Source organism: Ictalurus punctatus, chromosome 4 (assembly GCF_001660625.3).
Source record: "Ictalurus punctatus breed USDA103 chromosome 4, Coco_2.0, whole genome shotgun sequence".
Taxonomy (NCBI): domain Eukaryota; kingdom Metazoa; phylum Chordata; class Actinopteri; order Siluriformes; family Ictaluridae; genus Ictalurus; species Ictalurus punctatus.
The window spans coordinates 17294783-17318979 of NC_071284.1; the positions used below are offsets into that span (position 1 = coordinate 17294783).

Genomic DNA, 24197 nt, shown 5'->3' on the forward strand with positions numbered 1-24197 from the left:
TGGAGGGGGGTTTTGGGCGCTCTGATAGAAGCGCCTTTGGGGGGGGGGGGGTTCTGTTACGCCATGGCCGGCAGAGGGCACTGCGGCGCAGCTTCCAACAAGACACGTGACACTATTGTTTTGGTTTCGTTCTCTTCCTGCTTGGACATTGGCTGGATGTGCGAGGGTGTAGTGTAAGTAGAGCCAGGTGTTTATGTTTAGTGCAATTATGTTGACTATTTAAACCCCTCGTGTGGCTGCGCACTTTGCGCAGTATTATCGGTTGCAGCGTTAGTAACGTTTGTAGTGTTTAGCACGTGTATTAGTTCAGTAGTGAATGCGGGTAGCATGCTAGCGGTTTCATGTCCCTGTTCCGTTCCCGAGCAATGCCTAGACCATAGTCCTGTTCAACCTAGACCGCATTTCTTGTGTTTGTTTGTTTGCTTCTTTGTTTATTAATAAAGACAGCGCTCCTGCGCTTACTTCCTGTCCATCCCTGTGTTTCGTTACAATATAATTGAAGGAATGATAAATGGAGCCCCTTACCGGGAGATTCTTGAGAAGAATCTGCTGCCATCCACCAAGATGATGAAGATGAGATGTGGGTGGACCTTCCAGCAGGACAAGGATCCAAAGTATACAGCAAAGGAGATCTCAGTTGGTTTCAGAGAAAAAAAATTAAGGTGTTGGAATGGTGCAGTCAATCACCTGACTTGAATCCAACTGAACAACATTTAAAGACAGTTTCTTTACTATGAAATAAATTTCAGTTAGCATGTTCAATACTTTTTTCCTGTGGCATTTCTTTTTATTACACATAACTTTATTTATGTACTTTAATGTTTGGATTTCTTTGTATGTGTGGATTTCTTGATTTAATACCAAAGTCTGGTGAAAATTTCATGTGAATTGCCTTATTGGAAATATATTTACTGAAAAAAATGTTGACTCATTCAATTTCCCCCACTGTAAATATGGAAATAAATACATGTGGGAATAAATAAATATAAAAATAAATGAACACACAAATAAATAAATATAAAAATAAATGGAAAAAATAGAATAAATAATAAATAGAATAAATAATAAAAGTAAAAAAAAATAAATGAAAAATTTAGGATTAAATTTAATTAAAAATGAATTATATTTGTTTCATCAAGTCATTTATTCCTTTATGTATTTTCCTATTATTACATTTATTTATTTATCTGTCTATTTATTTATTTATTTATTCATTTTTTTTTATTTCTGCAGGTATGGTCCTCCATATGGAAGTAGATGAAAATATGCTGAAAATTCCGAAACAAATAAATAGTGTATTAACCAACACAAAAAATAAAAGTGAGAATATGCGAAGAATATTTCAACGAACACGTTGAAAACTAAAAATTTAATTGCCTATTAAAATGAAGCTAAGAATTCTGTGCTGATTATACAAATTTAATTAACACATTGCAAAAATTCTTAGTACACTAAAAATACAAATTTAATTAGCACAACAACAACAAAAATAATCCACTGGCTACAGCGTGAGCCAGCGTTCTCTCTCTCTCTCTCTCTCTCTCTCTCACACACACACACACACACACACACACACTATGGGCGTGGTTAACTGCAAATTAGGGAAATATTTCACCGTGTACACCACCGCGGTCGAAGACAGTGAATGACAAGTGATGGCTGTTGTAAGTGACTGATTTATGAAGTTGTTAAAGACAACACTTTAAAAAACATGGCTTGAAATAATATTTTTTGCTCGGAGTTATTAGCATTTTCTCGAGAGAGAAAATGTGCTTTTTGAAGATTCAAAACCAAACGACAGGGTGCTTTGTGGAAAGCTCCGCCAGGGAGGATTATCAGAACACCTGACCATTTTTCGCTGCGGAAAGAAGATGAAAAGCGTGATTGGAAAGGCGATAGAGCGAAGCGCGATGCAGCGCTTTAGCCACAGTGGCATGGCGCTTTTACCGTGGACCAGACAGATCCTGACAGTACTGTGGGAAAACGTCCGCTTAATGCTTCAAGTCATCTGCTGCAGCTTAATGGCAGGTAAGTGAGTTTGACAATAGGTCCGTGTTTCAAAACTTTAAATAACAAATATGTAATAGGCAGACACACAGACAGAGAAAGATTTATTTCAAGATTCAAATATGTTTAAATTCCATTCTACAAAAATATACATATAGCCTTAAGAAAATAATGAAGTAAATTATTATGTAATAGTGAGATAGTTTCTGGAACACTAGAGAAAATTTGTTAAGAAACAGAACACTTCAAATATTGTTCTGTCCAGTACCAGACAAGGTACACATATTCGGTGGATTAATTAAGGTCTTATTTGACACCTTTTATTAGTGTATATACCTACAAACATATAAGGCCCTATACCTGTGGATTCCAGGTAGCATCAAGTGACCTATAGTTTGTCACTTAAGAGCTTATAATAACTGATTAAACAAACTGATTTTCAGTTTGTAATAAATCAGTTTGCTTCCCACACAAGTCAAGTGAATTTAATGTCTTTTTGGTTGAATACCAATAGTCCAGTATCTTGCATAAACCCCAAAATAATTATTTTACCTCTGATGAAAAATAACAATATAAAACAGGATTGTTATTTGAAATAATGAGTACTAAATGTGTATAAATACTAGAATATGGGACATATATTGTAGCATTAGTAAGGCTGGGCGATATGACAAAAATATCATATCACCACACTTGAGGTTATTTTTACGATACAAATCTAAGTAGCTAACAAACTGTGTGTAAAACAGTAGTAAAATAAACAAAAAAAACTGTTAAACTGAGTTTGACAATACTTTTCTTTAATTCCTACAAAGACAAAGAAGTTTAAGTAAAAAAAATGTATGTCCAATCGGTGGCATCCATTCAGTATCATTTAATTTGTAATGATTAAAAATGTATACAAAAAAATGCATAACCATACCGATAGCTCAGAAAATTTTAATCAATATAATTTATCATGATATCTATGCTATATCGATATATCACCTAGTCCTAAGCATTAGTTCCTTCAGTAGTCTGAAGTCAGACTTCAGAAGTCACTTGACACAATCTAGAACCTATAGGTTTAACTACATTTGCCAATTAAACATTAATAAGATATGAATTTAGATGATTAATTCATGCTCATCAGCTTCCATAAAAGTGGAATTTAATAATTTACCACACCTCGTAATGCATTTATGAATTATGAACCAAGATAAGTATTATAAATATATGTAAAGTGGAATTCATTATAAATAAACTGTTTAATTTGTCTAATTTGGACTTTATTGAACTTAGAATTTAATAAACCCCTAATATGTGTTCCTTAAAATATAGTGTTACTATGTGTCCTTATTTAAAGCTCTTTTGTTTGTTGCTAAGTTTTCCAGATGTTCAGGTTTGAACTTCACCTGCGCATCACAGATGACACAGGAGAACATATTCAGCACATGACGAATGCCCATGGTGATACCGAAGGTTTTCTCCTGTCATCACTGTTTGAAAGTAACAAGAATGTTGTAGTGGCAGGTCCAAATCCGCTGTCAAGGTTTAACAAGGATCCTTTCAACCTAAATTCACATTCCAGGTCTGTTCTGTCCAGTCTTGTGAATGACGATCTCTGCTGCTCATTGGTGGACAATTTAGTATCGTGTGCAACTGAGTGTCTCAATGAAAATGAAGATGTATGTGTAGGAGAGCAGTTTGGCTGGAAGCACAGGTTTGACTGGAATTTTCATACAGGTTTAGAGGGTAGAGTAGATGAAGAATGTCTACCAACTCTTTATGGAAATGAGGTTCAGAAACAGAGTGATTGTTGTACAGGAGTGGAATGTAATTGGTCAAGGTTAAGTTTCAAAAGTCAAAGTTCAGATAGCGAGTTCAGCTGGGGTAGCTCAGATAGTTCTTCCATAGATAGAGAGCGAGAGGACAGTGATGGGCTCTGGGATCTTCTTAGGTGTTCCAACGATCCATACCACCCACTGCACTTCACAGCATGTATGTCCAGTGCAGTTGCTAATAGACAGAGAACACAACCAGGATCAAGTCTGCAAAGAAATGAGTTCACATCAACACCATCTAGTGTGTTCTGTTTCTCAGATTCTAGTGAGCAAGGAAACACTGAGACTGTCAACTCGGAAGATGAAGAAGAGGCATTGTGGAAGTCTCTGTCTTGGGATGATGACCCTTACCACCCATTGAATTTTAGAGCTCCTCTCAGCAGTGCACACGCATTTACAGACTCCCATGAGAAAGGCCCTAAAACATCCAGAGACTCCACAAGCACTAGATGTCCCAAGCCAATTTTGATGCAAAGGCAAGTTTTCAGTCACCGGTGTCCTCAGATGTGTGTGGAGAAGCCAGCTAAAGTGCCCTGGAAAAGGCCCATAAATAAGACTGTTGATGCCAGCATGACAAAGAAAATTTCTACTGTGAAAAGGGTAATAATAATAATAATAATAATAATAATAATAGTAATAATAATATCAATTTATGTCATTTATCACAGTGGTGCTTATTATACACTCATTGTTCATTCTTTTATAATTGGACATGTGACTGTGCTAGGAATTAATCAATCACATTCAAACTAATGTTCAAAAGTATTTATCATGCACCTATCAATGACTACACATACATGGACAGCAGTAATCTAATTAGTGACCTTACTCTGAGTAAGACAATATTGTGATTAAGGTATTTACATGAGTCGCTTTTAGAATACTCCTTTCATGTTCCCGTTTTACATGTTATAGACCATAGTTCGATCAACAGCACACGTCATTACGTCCCCACGCCATACCGTCCGACGTCTCTCCAGAATTTCACATATCGACAGACAGTTCGTCTTCGTTATGGTACCGTATACAGTTTTGGGTGTTTTTTTAAAAAAATGTTACAAATGCTTCAAGTGCGGTTAATTATTTGTCATGCTATACGTGCTAATAGACTACGGCTTGAAGCCTTGGGCTGCATACTTACCTACTGTATAGTAGCCGAGATACATGTATTTCGCCTACTATAGGCCTATAGTACGTAAGTACGCAGTTTGGGACGTAGCCGTGCTCTCTTGTTTGCCGTAAAATGGTTGACCGTGTGTGTACGTGTCCTGTCCCAAAATGCGGTGAAAACTCCCACACGACGTTAATAATGTGATTAAGGTGTTTACATGTCTGTAATACACCTCGATAATGTGACTAAAACAGGAGTACTCCACATGTCTTAATTCGATTTGTGTTTACTTAAAGTATGACCTTAATTAAAAGTAATTAGTAAAAAAAATTAATTAAGGTAATTAAAAATTGCTGTTTACATGGTAGTTTCTTAATCAGAGTATTTTCTTAATCGGGTTAATATTGGATATTATTGTTCATGTAAACCTACTGATTGAAGTGTGCACACTAATACAGCTTAATAGTTTGGTAAAGCATACTTTACTTGTAATACAGCACTCATACTTTTTGGCTAAGTCTACCATTTTAGCACATCTTGATTTGGCAATTTTATTCCTCTCTTCCTTGTAACAATGCTCTAAATCAATCAAATTGTGTGGTGATCTCCTGTGCACAGTCTTTAAAGTGACTCTACAGCTTTTGATAAGATTTACAGTGTCACCACTAATATTGGCACCCTTGGTAAATATGAGCAAAGAAGTCTGAAAAATTTTCTTTATTGTTTAACCTTTTCATTGTTTGTTTAAAAATATCACAAAAATACTCTGCTCTCATGGATATCAAATAATTGCAAACAAAACAGAGGTTTATCAACAAAAAAAAAATTTGTTAAATATGTGTGCCACAATTATTGGCACCCTTTTAGTCAATACTTTGTGCTACCTCCCTTTGCCAAGATAACAGCTCTGAGTCTTCTCCTATAATGCCTGATGAGGTTAGAGAATATATGGCAAGGGGTCTGAGACCATTCATCCATACAGTATCTCTCCAGATCCTTCAAATTTCAAGGTGGAATTTCCACTTCAGTTCACCCCACAGGTTTTCTATCAGTTTCAAGTCAGGGGACTGGGATGGCCATGGCAGTACCTTGATTTTGTGGTCAGTAAACCATTTTTGTGTATGTTTTGGTTTTTGATGTATGTTTTGAATCATTGTTCTGCTGGAAGATCCAACCACGGTCCATTTTAAGTTTATTGGCAGAGGCAGTCAGGTTTTCATTTAATAGTTCATGATGCCATGTATCCTAAAAAAATGTCCAGGTACTCTGGCAGAAAAACAGCCCCAAAACATTAAAGAGCCACCACTGTATTTAACTGTGGGCATGAGGTACTTTTCCATATGGCTACCTCTCTGTGTGCGCCAAAACCACCTCTGGTGTTTGTGGCCAAAAAGCTCTATTTTGGTTTCATCTGACCATAGAACCCAATCGCATTTGAAGTTCGAGTAGTGTCTGGCAAACTGAAGACACTTGTGTTTGTTTTTGGGTGAGAGTAGAGGCTTTTTTCTTGAAACCCTTCCAAACAACTTATGGTGATGTAGGTGACTTCGGATTGTGGTTTTGGAGACTTTCTGACCACAAGACACAACTAACTTCTGCAATTCATTAGCTGTGATCCTTGAAGATTTTTTGGCCACTCGAACCATCTTTTTCACAGTCCGTTGAGACAGTGTAGACACACATCCTCTTCCAGGTTGATTCATAACATTTTCAGTTGACCGGAAAGTCTTAATTATTGCCCTGATGGTGGAAATTGGCATTTTCAATGCTTTTACTATTTTCTCTTTTCTTATAGCCACTTCCCATTTTGTGAGGCTCAACAACCTTTTGCCGCACATCACAGCTATATTCCTTGGTCTTACCCATTGTTATGAATGACTAAAGGAATTTGGCCTATGTGTTACCTCGTATTTATCTCATATCCCTGTGAAACAGGAAGTCTAGGTTGAACAATTTCATGTTCCTAGTCACCCATGTGTACTAAAAAAATTTAAAATATAAATGGGAATATACTTCAAATATATTTTTCTCATGTGAATTCATAGTGATACCAATAATTGTGGCACACATATATTTAACAAATATATTTTTTATAAACCTGTGTTGTGTTTGCAATTGTTTGATATTCATGAGAGCAGAGTATTTTTTTATTATTATTATTTTAACAAAAGGTCAAAAGTTTAAACATTAAAGACAGTTTTTCACAGCCTTCTTTTTTCATATTTACCAAGGGTGCCAATATTAGTGGAGGGCGCTGTACATCTGGGCTCTGATTGGGCCATTACAAAACGTTGATCTTCATCTTCTGAAACCATTCATTTTTTTCTTCTTGCCCTCTTGTGAGATTTGGAGGAATGTCCTTGTTCTTGTTAATGTCACTATGGTCCACATTTTCACAATTTGTTGATTGTGGCCTTCATGGTGTTCCATGGTACAGCTAATGTTTTGGAAATTCATTTGTATCCCTCTCTTGATCAATACATTTTGACAATGAGATTCCATACATGCTTGTAAGATCTTTGCGTACCACGGCTTAAGCAGTCTGATGAAAGTAATGTCAAGAAAGTCGTACAGAAACATCTTTATTCGGGGTTAATCAGACCACTTCATTGATGACAGGTGCATAGTAAGTACTTTTGAACGTGAGTTCAAATGTGATTGGTTAATTCTGAGCACAACCACATGTCCCAATATAAAAGGATGTGCACACTTATTCACCCAGGTTATTGTAAGTTTTTTCTTTTTTTCCCCTAAAGCATTTCTCTTTGGTTTTCACTTTCATTTTGTTGGTTGCTTTATCACATTAAATGTGGAAAAAGATCTGACATGATTGATCTTGGTTAAAAAAAAATGTACCTCATGAAAATCCTGAATCCACTGTATGTTGTAATTAACTGACTTTTTTCTGTTCTGCAGCAACCTTTCATAGTTAGTCATATCAGAGCTATACTACAAGTGCTTGAATTAATTACAATGTGTAATATGTTCACAGCCCAACAGTGGGTTGAAAAGTAATTTCTTTTTTAGTGCTATGTATATTATATCTCCTTTTTTAGGTGAAATTCTCTCCAGTTGTACAAATTCACAAGATGAGAGCTTGGTCATTTGCTCTTCAAGCATGCCGTAAGGGGCCATGGGAGGAGCACGCTCGGGATAGGGACCGTTTCCAGAGGAGAATTTTGGAAACAGAGCAGGCCATCGGATATTGTTTCATGAGGTCACACAGAGATAAGTTTTTTATCTATCACCAAAGTACACTAACCAAATAAGCATATTCTAGGAAGACTTTGTAATCTTAACTGAAACCCTTAACAACTCTGTTGTGTTGCGCACACATTTTTCAGGCTCACGTCTGTTAACAAATCTAAATATTTTCTTTACAGTGCCTTCTAGACTAGTAACAAATGGAAGTAACAGTGTGACAGCTGTTTTACCATAAATGTAGCTGGCATACAGTCAGGTCCATAAATATTTGGACAGTAACACAATTATTGTAATTTTGCCTCTGTACACCACAATGTATGTGAAATTAATCAATCAAGATTTAATTGAAGTGTAGACTTTCAGCTTTAATTCAAGAGGTTTAACAAAAATAAATGGAATCCCTCCATTTTCACAGGCTCACAAGTAATTGGACAAACTAACAAACATAAATATTACGATTATTTTTAATTCTTGGATGCAAATCCTTTGCAGTAAGGGACTGTCTGATATCTGGAACCCATGGACATCACCAAATGGTGAGTTTTCTCCCTTGAGATGCTTTTCCAGGCCTTTACTGCAGTTGCCTTCAGTAGCTGCATGTTTGTGGATCTTTCTGTAAGTTTTGTCTTCAGTAAGTGAAAAGCATGCTCACTTGGGTTGAGGTCAGGTGAATGACCCAGCCATTTATGAACATTCCATTTATTTGCCTTAAGAAGCTCTTTGGTTGCTTTTGCAGTACATTTTGCATCATTATCCATCTGTGAACTGTCATCCAATCAGTTTTGCGGCATTTGAATGAATCTGAGCAGAAAGTATAGTTCTATACATTTCAGAATTCAGCAGTCACATCATCAGTAGACACCAATGACCCAGTTCCATTGACAGCCATACATGCCCATGCCATAACAGTTCCTCCACTATGTTTGACAGATGATGTGGTATGCCTTGGAACACAAGCCCTTCCTTTCCTTCTCCACTCTTCTCTTCCCATAATTCTGGTACAAGTTAATCTTGTGTCAGAACTGTATTTACATGTATGAAGGCATCTCTTGATTGTAGATTTTTTATATGATACAGACAATGATACACATACCTCCTCCAGAGTGTTCTTGACTTGGCTAGATGTTGTGAAGGGGTTTTTCTTCAACAAGGAAAGAATACTGTGATCATCCACTTTAGTTGTCTTCTGTGGCCTTCCTGGCCTTTTTGTGTTGCTGAGCTCACGAGTGCATTGCTTGTTTTTTTAAGAATGTACCAAATTGTTGATTTGGCCACTCCTAAAGTACATTTGCATAGACACCTCTTTGGACAGCATATTGAGGGTTCCCATGAACGTCTACCAAATGCAAATTCAATGCTTGGAATCAACTCCAGACCTTTTATCTCCTTAATTTGTCATAAAATAATGAGGAAACAGGCCACACCTGGCCATGAAACTGCTTATCAGTCAATTGTCCAATTACTTTTGAGAAAAATATCTGTCATTCCTAAATGGTTAATGCAATATTTTTTTAAACACCTTGAATTAAAGCTGGAAGTCTACACTTCAATCACATCCATTGTGGTGGTATACAGAGGCAAAATTACAAAACTTTGTCACTGTCCAAATACTAATAGACCTGACTGTGTATGGTATGCGGCTGTTGTTTTTAACTGATGAGGATACAAAATGTTTTGCTGCTACACTCTATATTTTTTTGGCTAATTTGAGAAACTTCCTTTCTTTTAAATGTGTATTCATATGGTTTCTTGTTTTTGTCAGAGAGTTTAGTAATCCTGTAAGAAGAGTGTGTGTAAGAGAGGGGTTAAAAACAATGCATGATGAAATTCCCCTGAGAAGAAATCAATTAGCGTCTCCCCTTGACACATCAGTGGAAGCACAAATTGCATGGTGCAAAGCAGAGCAATAATGTAGGCAATCTTTAACATACATTAGCACAGCAGATCTTTTTCTTTGTGTAAGAGTTGTAAGTTCTCCCTGTTGCACACTTTTTTTTTTAGCAAGCAAGCTTTATGTGGGTGGGGGGGTTAGGGAATCAGTTTTCCCATTGCTTACCTGGCTATAACACAGTCTGTCATTGTTGTTTAATTGTACCTCACACCGCTAGAGATCCAGTTACGTGTGTGTGTATGTATACTACTGAGTCTCACTCCATCTCTACTGATGCTGTAGTGTATCTGGTTGTCAGGCAACCAACAGAGCTGTGCTTGGTAGCTCTCAAAGTATTACAGGAGATTGCAGTGGGAACAGTGCATTGTGGGAGATTAGCCAGCATGGTCATTATAGAGAGTGGTGAAGCTAAGAAGGTGGGAGTGGATGTGGCTGGATCTCTGGAGTCTCAATTACACTGTTTAGACTGTCTGATGCAATCAGCAGCCTCTGTGAGTTAAACACAAAAGGTAGCTTAGGCAAACTCAAACAGTCCCACAGGGTCTCTTTTCTTTTCTTTTGGTGAAAGGTTCAACACTCCTGTTATGCTTAAAGTAAGCTCAAATTTATAGCAAATGTTAAGTTTGTTGTCTTTAACATTTTTAATTATTGCATTTTGTTATTTCTGTAAAAGTTTGTTCAAAATCAGATAAAAAATTTCAGCATATTATGTCTATGAAGGGTTGGGCTGTAACAGTGGCAGCTTTTTACCACTGCAGTGGTTAATGACCAAAACACTGTGGTGAGCGGTGGTGGTGGTGGGGGTTGGGGTGGGGGTGGTCGGTGTTAGTGAAATGTATATCACAATATAATATTGAATAATATAATAATAATAATAATAATAATAATAATAATGTGTGTGTGTGTGTGTGTGTGTGTGTGTGTGTATGTGTGTATATATATATATATATATATATATATATATATATATATATATATATATATATATATATAATATAATATAATATAATATAATATAATATGTATTTGTATACACTTACATGAAATAAATATGAAAAGATTAAATTAGGATTTATTTTAGCACTTCAGTCAGTGAAACAACTCAATAAAGCCATGCTGTGTCATGTTGTTGCAATGAGAAACAGCCTGAGGGCACTGCGGGATACGCTATTGTGATTGCATGCAACAGGAAAGAAGAAGTGGATAATAACGAGATGGCGTTAAACATGGTTGCACATTTCTCTGATTAATATTTCATTTCTTTTACAAGTGTAATATACCACAAGCCTATAAAACTATGAAAGAAATACCAGTAGGACGGTAACCTAAATAATACGTTAAAAATCTAAATATTAACTAAAATTTAAAAAAACGCAGCTGTGTGACATGCCTGAAGATGGCTCCTGAGATTTGTAGGCTAGTGTTTGCCCATTTAACACTTTTTTTTCCATAAAGCCGACATATGGATTTATCCAAATTTATTGGTTCACCTCTCTTGTTAGGCACAAATCCAAAATGTTCCCAGATCGCCAATTTAACATTTGGTTTCCCAACAAGATCCATCACAGTGGCAGAACCCGAAGTGAAATCGCAGAATTCACCTGACTGATTTGTTTGGCACCTGACTGCGCTCAAACAAACCTGCACCAAACTAACAGACAACACCATATAAGGCATTTGATTATGATTACGGAATTTGTGTATTAACCTAAAATCTCACACTATACGGTAGGCTACAAATACAAATTAATATTGCAACTGTTATCATTATTACACTTGTATACAAACGTTGTACTTTGTACTTGTTATAATGCCCATTCTAGCAGAAACATTAACGTGGCGTGTGATGTGACACTACTGCAGGTAGTCATGGCCACCGTCACAGCCCTAATGAAGGTTCTTAATTCATTAGAATTAAGATAGCAAATCTTGAAGATATTTTGTCACTCATGCAAGGGTCCTTTATGAGATGAAAACCAATTCAATCCCTCAGACAAATGTAAAACCTGCTCCCGATCCACCCTGACTACAGTGGGAAAAATAGGTTGGTTAGGTTTAAGAGAAAATATTAAATATAGTTTACATTAAAATATTTAAAGTGGTCAGTGAGTTTTAAGAGAAAATATTAAATATAGTTTACATTAAAATATTTAGTAAAAAATGTTTTGTTTGTAAATTGGCAGACAGAATGTTCCTGTAAAGTTCTGAATTCATTGTACTGCTACCATCATGAGTTACATCATCAATAAAGATTAGTGAGCTTTTTCCAGGAGGAGCCATGCAAGCCCAATCTATGACACTACATGCTTCACAGATGAGCTTGTATGTTTTGGATCATGAGCAGATCCTTCCTTTCTCCACACTTTGGCCTTTCCATCGTTTGATAGAGGATAATCTTAGTTTCATAACACTTATGGCTCTTCTCTTTATTTCTTTGGGAACTCCAATCTGGCTTTCTGATTCTTACTGCTGATGAGTGGATTGCATCTTGTTGTATGGTCTCTATATTTCTGCTCTCTTCATCGAATGGTGGATTATGTTACCTTCACCTCTGCCCTATCAAGGTTGTTGGTGATGTCACTGACTGTTGTTTTTTGTTTTTTCTTCACAGCTCATTCATTCATCGGTCAACCCATTCGGTATATGTTGCTCAGTACACCAGTGGTTTCTTTCTTATTCAGGACATTCCATATTGTTGTATTGGCTATGCCCAAAGTCTGTGCAATGCCTCTAATTTATTTTCCCTATTTTCTCAGCTTCAAAATGGCTTGATTTACTCCCATAGACAGCTCTCTGGTCTTCATGTTGGCTTATCCTTTTTAACAACATGCAGTCTTGACAGGTGAAACTGAAGGCTAAAACCAAGAGTAGATGTTCATAGCTATTTATTGTTTTAAAAAAATCAATCTAACAGGACACACCTAGGTAACAAGAAACACCTGTCCGTCACATGTTCCAATATTTTTGCTCACCTACAAATTGGGTTCTCAGATACAAAATGTTCTGTGTTCTATTTTGTTTAACACAGCTATATATAAATACCAGGAAATAAAAGCTGAAATTCTAAACTCTTTACTCATATTCATCTTTTGATCTCAAACCCAAATGTCTTCAGTCATAAGCAGACCTGACCCTGACTTCACCAGACACTGTGATTGAGGCTTCTGTATTTATTGTGTTATTGTGTATGTGGGTTTTGTTTTATATGTATTGTTTATTGTACAGCGTTTGTGCCTGCACACTTTTTGGTCTGTTCCTCTGTATGTTTACACACCTGTTGCACATTATATGGCTTTTTTGTGCTGATCTGCCAAGTTAAATTCCTGTATACATGTACATTTGGTGAATAAAGGGATTCTGATTCTAATTTCGTTTGGTAAGTCAATTAGGGCATCTACTTTGTTTACATCAGAGGTCATTTTTAAATCATTTAGATATATATCTATATCAGAATGCCAGTGGGTCAAAAGTTTACATCCACTGTAAACACTCTAGAAGACTGCAGAAATTGATGTAATGACTTCTACAAGCTTCTTATTGGCCAATTAGGAGTCATTTGGAGTGAATTGGGAGCACAACTTTCCCTCTAAAAGTGCCTACCTTTAGAGAAGGTGCCTTTTTACCCTTCGTACCATGAGAAATTCAAGCAACTCAGCCAAGACCTCAGACAAAAAATTATGGTCCTCCACAAGTCTATTCAAACAACTGAACTTACCACGAGTATTTGTGAAAACAATTGCTCAATGAGATGACTGTGGGTGGTACCACTAAGAAAGATGAAGATGGCTTAGGACTGCAATTGTTACAAACAGTTTTGCAGTCAGTTCTCCATCATTGAATAGTTTATAACTTCACGGGGTGATTTTAATAAATTCAGCTATAATCTTGTCTTGTGGACTGTATGTAAACATCTGTTATGTGAACTAGCTTATTCAGGAAAGTACTAAATAAAAAACAACATGGGATTTTTATGATCCCTCTTATTTTGTTAACAGTATTAAGATTTAGCAGATTTTGCAAGGGGTATGCAAACTTTTGGGCAGAACTATATAATTGCACTATCCAGTGTCACCAAGATGACTATGGGTTCCCTTTAGAGTCTGGTTCCTTTCGAGATTTCTTCCTCATATTGTCTCAGGGAGTTTTTCCTTGCCACCATCACCTTTGGCTTGCTCATTAGGGATAAATTTATCAGTGTAAAATTTATATCCATAATTTATACATTTCTGTAAAGCTGCTGTGTGACAATGTCCATTGTTAAACATGTTATACACATAAAATTAAATTGAATTGAATTGTGTGTGTGTGTGGGGTGGGGGGACAAAAACAATCTTGGAACAACACAGACACTGCATCATTCAGGAAAGAGTCACAAATTAATTCAATTAAATGTTATTTGTATAGCACGTTAAACAATGGACATTGTCACAAAGAAGCTTTACAGAAATATATAATATATATAAACATGCAACACAATATATAAATATTGTGCTGAAGTTATCAACTGTATAATAATGCAGATTATTATGTATGCTTTTTTATTATGTATGCTCTTGTCATATAATGGTTAAAGAAAATGTGCATTGTGTATAGAGTGCAAGCAGGGACTCTGGCAATACTAGCTATGACAGCATAACTTAAAAGGAGAGCCAGAAGGTAACACAGACCTGAGGGTGTCTTGAGACATAAAACGGCCAGCCACTCCACCATCAACAAACCTGAGTGAATGTGGTGGTGGGGGTTTACTATGCGAGGCTTCACTATGACCATGAACCCTCCAGATTGGTTCCTTTACCTAATATTTATTAACTTCTTTATTAAGATTTATTAAATTATTAACAAAAAGCTTGACTAAACAAATACAGTCATGAAAAAATATGTGCACCGCATGGAAATTGTTGGCTTTTTTGACATATTTGGACAAGCAAACATTTGATCATCTTTGAAACAGTGCCTATCAATGAAGTTGATACGCTTGAACAACAGGAATATCAATAGATGTGATATTCTTGTGTTGAAAAAGTAAGTACACCCTTGGCCTCAGAAGCTAGTATTGCCCCCTTTAGCAGAAATAACATCTTGTAGGTGTTTTGCATAATTGTCCACCAGGCTTACTGGAATTTTTAACCACTCTTCCATGCAATATTCTTTCAGTTGCAAGATGTTTGGGGGTGTTGTTTCATGTACTGCCCATTTCAAATCCCCCACAACATTTCAATGGGATTCAAATCCGGGATTTGACTAGGCCATTATCCTGTTGAAAGGTCCACTTTCGATTCAACTTCAACTTTCAGACAGTTGGCTTCACATTATCTACAAGCACTCTTTGATATGATGCAGAATTCATAGTTGAATCAATGACTGCAAGTGGTCCAGTCCCTGAGGCAGTGAAGCAACCTCAATCCATAACATTTCCACCACTGTGCTTCACAGGTCAGGTCAAATTTGCAGGTCAAATTTGTGCAGGTCAAATTTGCATGCAGGTCAAATTTGTGCAATCTCTTTGTGATTGCAGAAGTATACACTTTGACACCAACAGTTGCAAGACTTACTAGCAGATTCTGTGACAACATTTTGGGGCTCTTTGAGACTTCTTTTTGCATCAGATGGTCTGCTCTTGGGTTAAATTGACTGGGACAGCCAGTCCTGACAACTCAACTCAATGTATTTATACAGCACATTTAGAAGCACATTTAGAGTTGACCAAAGTGCTTCACAACCAGAAAATCAAAGAACAGTAAAATGGCAAACACCATCTCTCTCTCTCTTTCTCTCTCTCTCTCTCTCTCACACACACACACACACACACACACACACACACACACACACATATTGGCAGTCGTTTGAAATCTGCACCATTTGTAGATTATTTTCCTTACAGTGGTATGATGTATTTAAAATAATTTGGAGATCTTTTTAAATCCCTTGCCAGACTATAGGCATCCACAACCTTTTTTCTGAAATCCTTACAGAACTCTTCAGATCTTGGCATCATGACATCACACACCTCGATAGCAAAGGGAACACCAGACACTAGATATGAGAAGGGTATACATAAGGCAGGTTCCACCTGCACTCCCTAAGCAGGTTCTAATCACTGGCACTCAATCTTGAACACCTGATTAAAATTTTATGGTTTTGAAAGTGTGATAAATGTAGGGATATACTTACTTTTTCCATGTGACTGATCTGTGTTTTGTTCTTTTAAATTGTGAAAATTACTACAAAATGTCAATTTTATGTGTCATTTGATAGAGTGTATCAACTTTATTAATAGGCACGGTTTCAAAGAGGATCAAATTTTTGCTTGTCCAAATATGTCAAAAAAGCCAACAATTTCCATAGGGTGTACTTATTTTTTCACATGACTGCACTGTAAAAACTGATACTGGGGTTAATAATATTTAGTAAATAAATGATAACATATACATAATAAAAAGGACTTTGTGCAGTTTTGAAACACATCGAGTGGAATTCAACAAATTGTCACTAATTCATAATATTATTTACTCAGTTTTGTTTGAATAAAATTAGCTGTGAATCACTAAGTAGAATTTAATTGTATTTTATCAGGAAAGCCAAGGATGTGGGAAATTGATCAAGTTTACTCATTGGGAGCTCAATGGTTTGAATTACCTTCCACTTCCGCTTAAGGCATTTTACGCCACATGGACTTCAATCATCCTCTGTTACACAGTGTTTTGTTTTTCAGCCTAAGGATGGCCTTCTTCACTTGCATTGACACCTCTTTGCACCGCACAGTGAGAGTTCCCATGAACTGGTACCAAATGCAAACTAAATGCTTGGAATCAACTCCAGACCTTTTATTTGCTTAATTTGTCATGAAATAACAAGGAAATAGGCCACACCCCACCGTGAAATTGTTTGTCAGTTGTCCAATTACTTTTGAACCTGTGTCTGTAAAAATGTCTATAATTCCTAACCAGTTAATGCAATAATTTTGTTAAACACCTTGAATTAAAGCTAAAAGTATACGCTTCAATAGCATCTTGTGGTGGTATGTATGTATATCTCACACAGTATCTCACAAAAGTGAGTACATCCCTCACATTTTTGTAAATTTTTTATTATATCTTGTCATGTGACAACACTGAAGAAATGACACTTTGCTACAATGTAAAGTAGTGAGTGTACAGCTTGTGTAAGTTTAAGGAGTGTAAGTTTGCTGTCCCCTCAAAATAACTCAACACACAGCCATTAATGGCTAAACCGCTGGCAACAAAAGTGAGTACACCTTTAAGTGAAAATGTCCAAATTGGGCCCAAAGTGTCAGTATTTTGTGTGGCCACCATTATTTTCCAGCACTGCCTTAACCCTCTTGAGCATGGAGTTCACCAGAGCTTCACAGGTTTCCACTGGAGTCCTCTTCCACTCCTCCATGACGACATCACGGAGCTGGTGGATGTTAGACTCTACAACGATTAGCACTCTATCTATCTATCTATCTATCTATCTATCTATCAGTCTGTCTATCTATGTATGTATCTAACTCTACAACTATTGCCTATCTATCTATCTATCTGTCTATCTGTTCAACTCTACAACTATTGGCTATCTATCTATTTATCCATCTATCCATCAATCAATCTATCTATCTATCTATCTATCTATCTATCTATCTGTCTGTATATCTATCTATTTATCTATGTAATGCTACAACTATTGGCAATCTATCTATCTATCCAACTCTACAACTATTAGCACTGTATCTATCTGTCTTTCTATCTATCTATCTATCTATCTATCTATCTAATGCTACAATTATCACCTATCTATCTGTCTATCTATCTATCTATCTATCCAATTCTACAACTATTGGCACTCTATCTATATGTCTACATCTATCTGTCTATCTATCTAATGCTTCAATTATCACCTATCTATCTCTATCTATCTATCTATCTATCTAACACTACAACTATTGGCAAGCTATCTGTCTATTTATCTATCTTTGCAAATCTACAATTATTGACACTATATGTCTACATCTATCTATCTATTCAACTTTACAACTATTGGGTATCTATCTATATGCCTACATCTATCTATCTAGCTATCTATCTGTCTGTATATGTATTTATCTATTTAATGCTATAACTATTGGCAATCAATCTTTCTATTCAACTCTACAACTATTGGCACTCTATCTGTATATCTATCTATCTAACTCTACAACTATTGGCACTCTATCTATCTGTATATCTATCTATCTATCTATCTAACTCTACAACTATTGGCACTCTATCTATCTGTCTGTATATCTATCTATCTAACTCTACAACTATTGGCACTCTATCTACATGCCTACATCTATCTATCTATCTATCTATCTATCTGTATGTCTATCTATTTATCTATGTAATGCTACAACTATTGGCAATCTATCTTTCTATTCAACTCTACAACTATTGGCACTCTATCTATCTATCTATCTATCTATCTGTATATCTATCTAATTCTACAACTATTGGCACTCTATCTATATGCCTACATCTATCTATCTATCTATCTATTCAACTCTACAACTATTGGCTATCTATCCATCTATCCATCCATCCATCTAACCAACTCTACAACTATTGGCAATCTACAGTGCATCCGGAAAGTATTCACAGTACTTCACTTTTTCCACATTTTATGTTACAACCTTATTCCAAAATGGATTAAATTAATTTTCCTCAAAATTCTACAAACAATACCCAATAATGACAACGTGAAAGAAGTTTGTTTGAAATCTCTGCAAATTTATTAAAAATAAAAAACAAAAAAAAGCTGTCACGTATCGTGACGGAGCGGAGATAGGACGGATGCAATTGCAGTATGAACAGTTGTTTATTTTAAAAGAGAGACAGGCAGACAAATCCAAAACGTGATCCAAAAATGTAATCCAAAATAGGCGAAGGTCAGGCGATCGGCAAACAGGCATACACAGGGTTAAACATGAATCAAGGTCGTGGTCACGGAAAACAGGGTCGATAAACAAAACGAGAAACATGAACTATGACGAGGAACTGGGAGCGGATAATCCAGCGTGAACTAACTCTAAACATGGACCGTGACTATGACTACTATACGAACTAATCTAACTCTACGATAATCTTCCGCGTTGTGTGCGAGGAGGCGCGCGATATATATGTGGACATGATCAGCGTCTAAACTGCTAGCAGCTGAGGGCAATACAGACACACGGGAAATCCCAGCCAATGACAGAACAGGGAGGAGACCTGACAGAAACATAAACAAAACACACGTGTCCAGATGTCACTACTGTCAACAATGGAAAAGCAGGTGCTCGCGCATTCGCGCTTAGAGCATGCTGCTTCAAGGGGAAATCATGACAAAAGCACATGTACATAAGTATTCACAGCCTTTGCTCACTACTTTGTTGAGGCACCTTTGGCACCAATTACAGCCTCAAGTCTTTTTGAGTATGATGCTACCAGCTTGGCACACCTATTTTGGGGCAGTTTCTCCCATTCTTCTTTGCATGACTTCTCAAGCTCCATCAGGTTGGATCGGGAGCGTCGGTGCACAGACATTTTCAGATCTCTCCAGAGATGTTCAATCAGGTTCAACTCTGGGCTCTGGCTGGGCCACTCAAGGACATTCACAGAGTTGTCCTGTAGCCACTCCTTTGTTATCTTGGCTGTGTGCTTAGGGTTGTTGTCCTGTTGGAAGATGAACCTTCGCCCCAGTCTGAGGTCCAGAGCGCTCTGGAGCAGGTTTTCATCAAGGATTTCTCTGTACATTGCTACATTCATCTTTCCCTCTCCCAGTTCCTGCCACTGAAAAACATCACCACAGCATGATGCTGCCACCACCATGCTTCACTGTAGGGATGTATTGGCCAGGTTCAGAGTTCAATCTTTGTCTTGGTCTGAGAGTCCTTCAGGTGCCTTTTGGCAGACTCCAGGCAGGCTGTCATGTGCCTTTTACTGAGGAGTGGCTTCCGTCTGGCCACTGTACTATACAGGCCTAATTGGTGGAGTGCTGCAGAGATGGTTGTTCTTCTGGAAGGTTCTCCTCTTTCCATAGAGACACGCTGGAGCTCTGTCGGAGTGACCATCGGGTTTTTGGTTACCTCCCTGACTAAGGCCCTTCTCCCCCGATCGCTCAGTTTGGCCAGCCGGCCAGCTCTAGGAAGAGTCCCGGTGGTTCCAAACTTCTTCCATTTACGGATGATGGAGGCCACTGTGCTCATTGTGACCTTCAATGCTGCAGAAATGTTTTTGTACCCTTCTCCAGATCTGTGCCTCAATACAATCTTGTCTGGGAGGTCTACAGACAATTCCTTGGACTTCATGGCTTGGTTTGTGCTCTGACATGCATTGTTAACTGTAGGACTTTATATAGTCAGGTGTGTGCCTTTCCAAATCATGTCCAATCAACTGAATTTACTACAGGTGGACTCCAATCAAGTTGTAGAAACATCTCAAGGATGATCAGTGGAAACAGGATGCACCTGAGCTCAATTTTGAGTGTCATGGAAAAGGCTGTGAATACTTATGTACATGTGCTTTTTTGTTTTTTATTTTTAATACATTTGCAAAGATTTCAAACAAACTTCTTTCACATTGTCATCATGGGTTATTGTTTGTAGAATTTTGAGGAAAATAATGAATATAATCCATTTTGGAATAAGGCTGTAACATAACAAAATGTGGAAAAAGTGAAGCGCTGTGAATACTTTCCGGATGCACTGTACAGTTGGCAATGTTTGGATCAAAGTATAAATTTGCAGTCCAGCAGTGAAGCAGCAAGAATCCTTCAGGGGATGTGCCTAGAAATCCATGGCCTCTTTGATCAGGTGGAAACACTTGTCTGATTGCTTCTTCTTGTTATGTCCTGAGCTGAAGCTGAGCGGGGTTTCAGTGGTCTTAGGAGGCTGAAAACATAGCTCTGTAATACCATGACACAAGCACACCTAAATAGTGTTACTGTGTGCCATATACACAAAGGCAAATTTGACAAACTGGAGAAACAAAAGATTGCTCAGCAATTTGTAGCCTGCAAGGAAAACCACAAAACTCTCTTTGGATGTCATTTGGATATGTCATATAATTTTTTTTACCTTAAATCACACACATTTCTGGCATAAAATATCAAGCAGGACCATAAACAAGCTAGTGGATTTAAAATTGCTAACATAATCATTTGAGAGCTACAACAACGATAACAAGCTACTTACATTTGTAGCTGGAAGTTGTCTGAGAGTTCGTTTTTTTTAGCTGAGAGGCTTCAGAAAACGTGACATCATTTCAAGTAAGGGAATATAGTGAACATCGATGCTCCCTGGGTTTTGTGGTGCATTGTGAGAATTTTTTAAGGCACGATGTTCGAGTGGAAGAATTTTACAATTAAGACAGCCTGTAAAATGGCTGACTCCCTGATCAGTGCCCTAACTACTGAACTAGGGAGCTGGTTGAAATCAGGGGCGTTTCTAGAGTTTGGTCACTACTGGATCACAGGCCTCCCCAAGAATTTTACAAAAGTACTTCAAAATTTCTATGGGGGCCAGGGGCTTGCACAGTGGTATGGTATTGGTATCAACAATTTATAAAATAACAACAAAAATAATATGTTTAAAAATGACACAATTTTTGTATGATACACCATCTCAGTATGTAAAATTTATAGTGAAGTGATTCCTAACCTTTTCAATCATCATCCAATCTTCATACCAATCAAGAGAACATGCACGCATACATAGCTTACTCGTACTATAGTAAAGGATATAACTTCCATGTGTGAACATAAGTGCTAGTTAAAATAACGTATGGCATTCACTAAACCGCTATGTAAAATGGGCATTTCTGGAAGTGTGGCAAAGAGAACCCCTTACAAAAAATTTACAGGTCCAGAAATCCCTGGAAAAAAGTGCCTGCCAGTAATATATACCGTCTAATTTACGTTTTTGTTGTCGTAAAGTATTTGCTCAAATTCGTATGCTATTATAATTAACAGTATTTTATCAGCTTGCTTCATTCACACTCAAAGCCTTAAAGTGACCTCAAGACAATAACTTCAACTCAAAATTAATCGTTTTTTAATCGTTTCAACATAAACATTTCATTTTGATGAACTATGTGGAAAATTTATGCTTGAGATATTGTGCAAATGAAGAATTAAATGTTTACTCCACAAAAGAAACACAAATAATTGCTCCAAAACAGAAAGAGGAACTGTGGTAATCACAGCTGGAAGGTTTCCATTAAAATGAAAAATATATATTTGGCACATATAAATGTTATTTATCAAGTCGAATTGACAAATCTGTTTGCTGTACAAAACATGATATACACAAAACCATTTACACATGCGCATGAGAGAACATTCTGGGCACATTTGAAATGGTGGTGTGCAGGAGACCAAGGGTGCTTCTCAAGACTAATTCTCACTCGTTTCCTCGCTCCTCCATCCTCCAGCCTGTGACCCAGAAATCAATCACCGTCAACCATCTTGAAGAACATATCAATTGTACCTCGAGGAGGCGAGGAACGAGGAGTCAGCAAGCTTCCAGAGGAGCAAGGATAGGAAGCTCAGGTACACAGGTATATCCTCCATCCATCCATCCATCCATCTTCTATACCCCTTATCCTTCCTTCAGGGTCATGGGGAAACCTGGAGCCTATCCCAGGGAGCATCAGGCACAAGGCGGGGTATACCCTGGACAGGGTGCCAATCCATCGCAGGGCACACTCACATACACATTCACACACCCATTCATACACTACAGACACTTTGGACGTGCCAATCAGCCTACCATGCATGTCTTTGGGCTCGGGGAGGAAACCGGAGTACCCGGAGGAAAACCCCACAGCACGGGGAGAACATGCAAACTCCACACACACAGGGCCACGGTGGGAATCGAACCCCCGACCCTGGAGGTGTGAGGCGAAAGTGCTAAAACGTGCTTGTTGAAAAACCTGACATGTATAAATTCCTCTCCTCCTTCACATCTGTCACAATCTCAAACAAATTTATCTCCATATACTTCCCACTTCTGGTGGGATAAGTGGTATATAAGTGGTGTATAAGTGGTAATGACGAGTATGTTCTGTTCACATGCTTTGTTGGCGGAAAGAACAGAAAACATGGATGACTCCAGGTTCATTAATACATATTGCGTTTTTCTTTTACTTTTATTTTGACATCATAACACATTACTCAGTTGGCTAGCTTGCTGATGATGATGGAATTTTGGTCAAATACAAGCCATTTTCACGCTGTAAAAATGTACAACATGCATAGAATGGTTGCTGATATACATAAATGAATGACCAAAACAGCAGCATTAATAATTAGCTGCATTTTAAAAAATGTCACTCAGTACAAACACTGTACTTTGCCATGTTGAATGTTTAGGACTCCTCCCGTCTCAGAAACTCAGGTATCAGAATTATCTGTTTCGCAGTCATATTTACAACTTGAGAGGTCAATCATGTGCAAGTTCCTAGTGGGAAACTCGTATTTACAATAATTCCAGTAGCATTTGAAGGCAGCATGGGGGGAGGGCAACATGGTGGGCCGGGCAAGCAGCTCTTTCTAAACTCTTGTTCAACTGCCCAGAAATTTACTTGAAAATTCACTGTTATTGTTTAAACAAGTTTACACACAGTAAAGTGAACATTTGAATAAGGGATCGGAATATCTTATAGTACAAATTAGACACTAATTGTAATTTTAAATGAACATGCAGAGCGGAAAGACTGAACCTAGGTTACCTACCACCTCAGGTCAAGCACGCACGAAGGACCATGACTACTCGCAAATAGATGTTAAAACCAGCAGCTTACCCAATGTCATTTCCCAAGAACACAACAAAAGTTATAAACCAAGCAAACTTTAATTTTATTTGCAAAATAAGAACGCACTACATTAGAAAAGGAATTATCATCAAAGAGTGACCATAAAGAAGGAGGGCTAAAAGGAATTGATATTGAATGTATTAATTATAATATTAAAACATATAAAAACAAATTGGCTAAGATTGTTTTTGAAAAATGAAAATAGGTTTTGGTTCCATATCCCCAGCCAAATCTTTATGAAACTAGGATAAGATTACGACCTTATGACCTTGCAATATTGGAAAATGATCTACAGTTGCAATCAAAATTATTCAACTACCATTGCAAATCTG

At 37.2% G+C, this 24197-nt stretch overlaps 1 protein-coding gene across 2 annotated transcripts; it reads left to right on the forward strand.

The window, feature by feature from the left end:
• Positions 1-1615: 1615 nt before the first annotated feature.
• Positions 1616-13397, forward strand: ppp1r15b (protein phosphatase 1, regulatory subunit 15B). 2 transcript variants are annotated; one of them, XM_047155019.2, is made up of 4 exons: positions 1616-2028; positions 3373-4430; positions 7998-8158; positions 12648-13397. In XM_047155019.2, exons 1-4 carry the CDS (start codon positions 1872-1874, stop codon positions 12880-12882), a joined length of 1611 nt encoding a protein of 536 aa, XP_047010975.1. In that variant the 5' UTR covers positions 1616-1871; the 3' UTR covers positions 12883-13397. The 2 variants fall into 2 exon arrangements, with proteins under 2 accessions (XP_047010975.1, XP_017320599.1); XM_017465110.3 differs by lacking the exon at positions 12648-13397 and having other exon boundaries at positions 7998-10945.
• The last annotated feature ends 10800 nt before the right edge of the window (positions 13398-24197 follow it).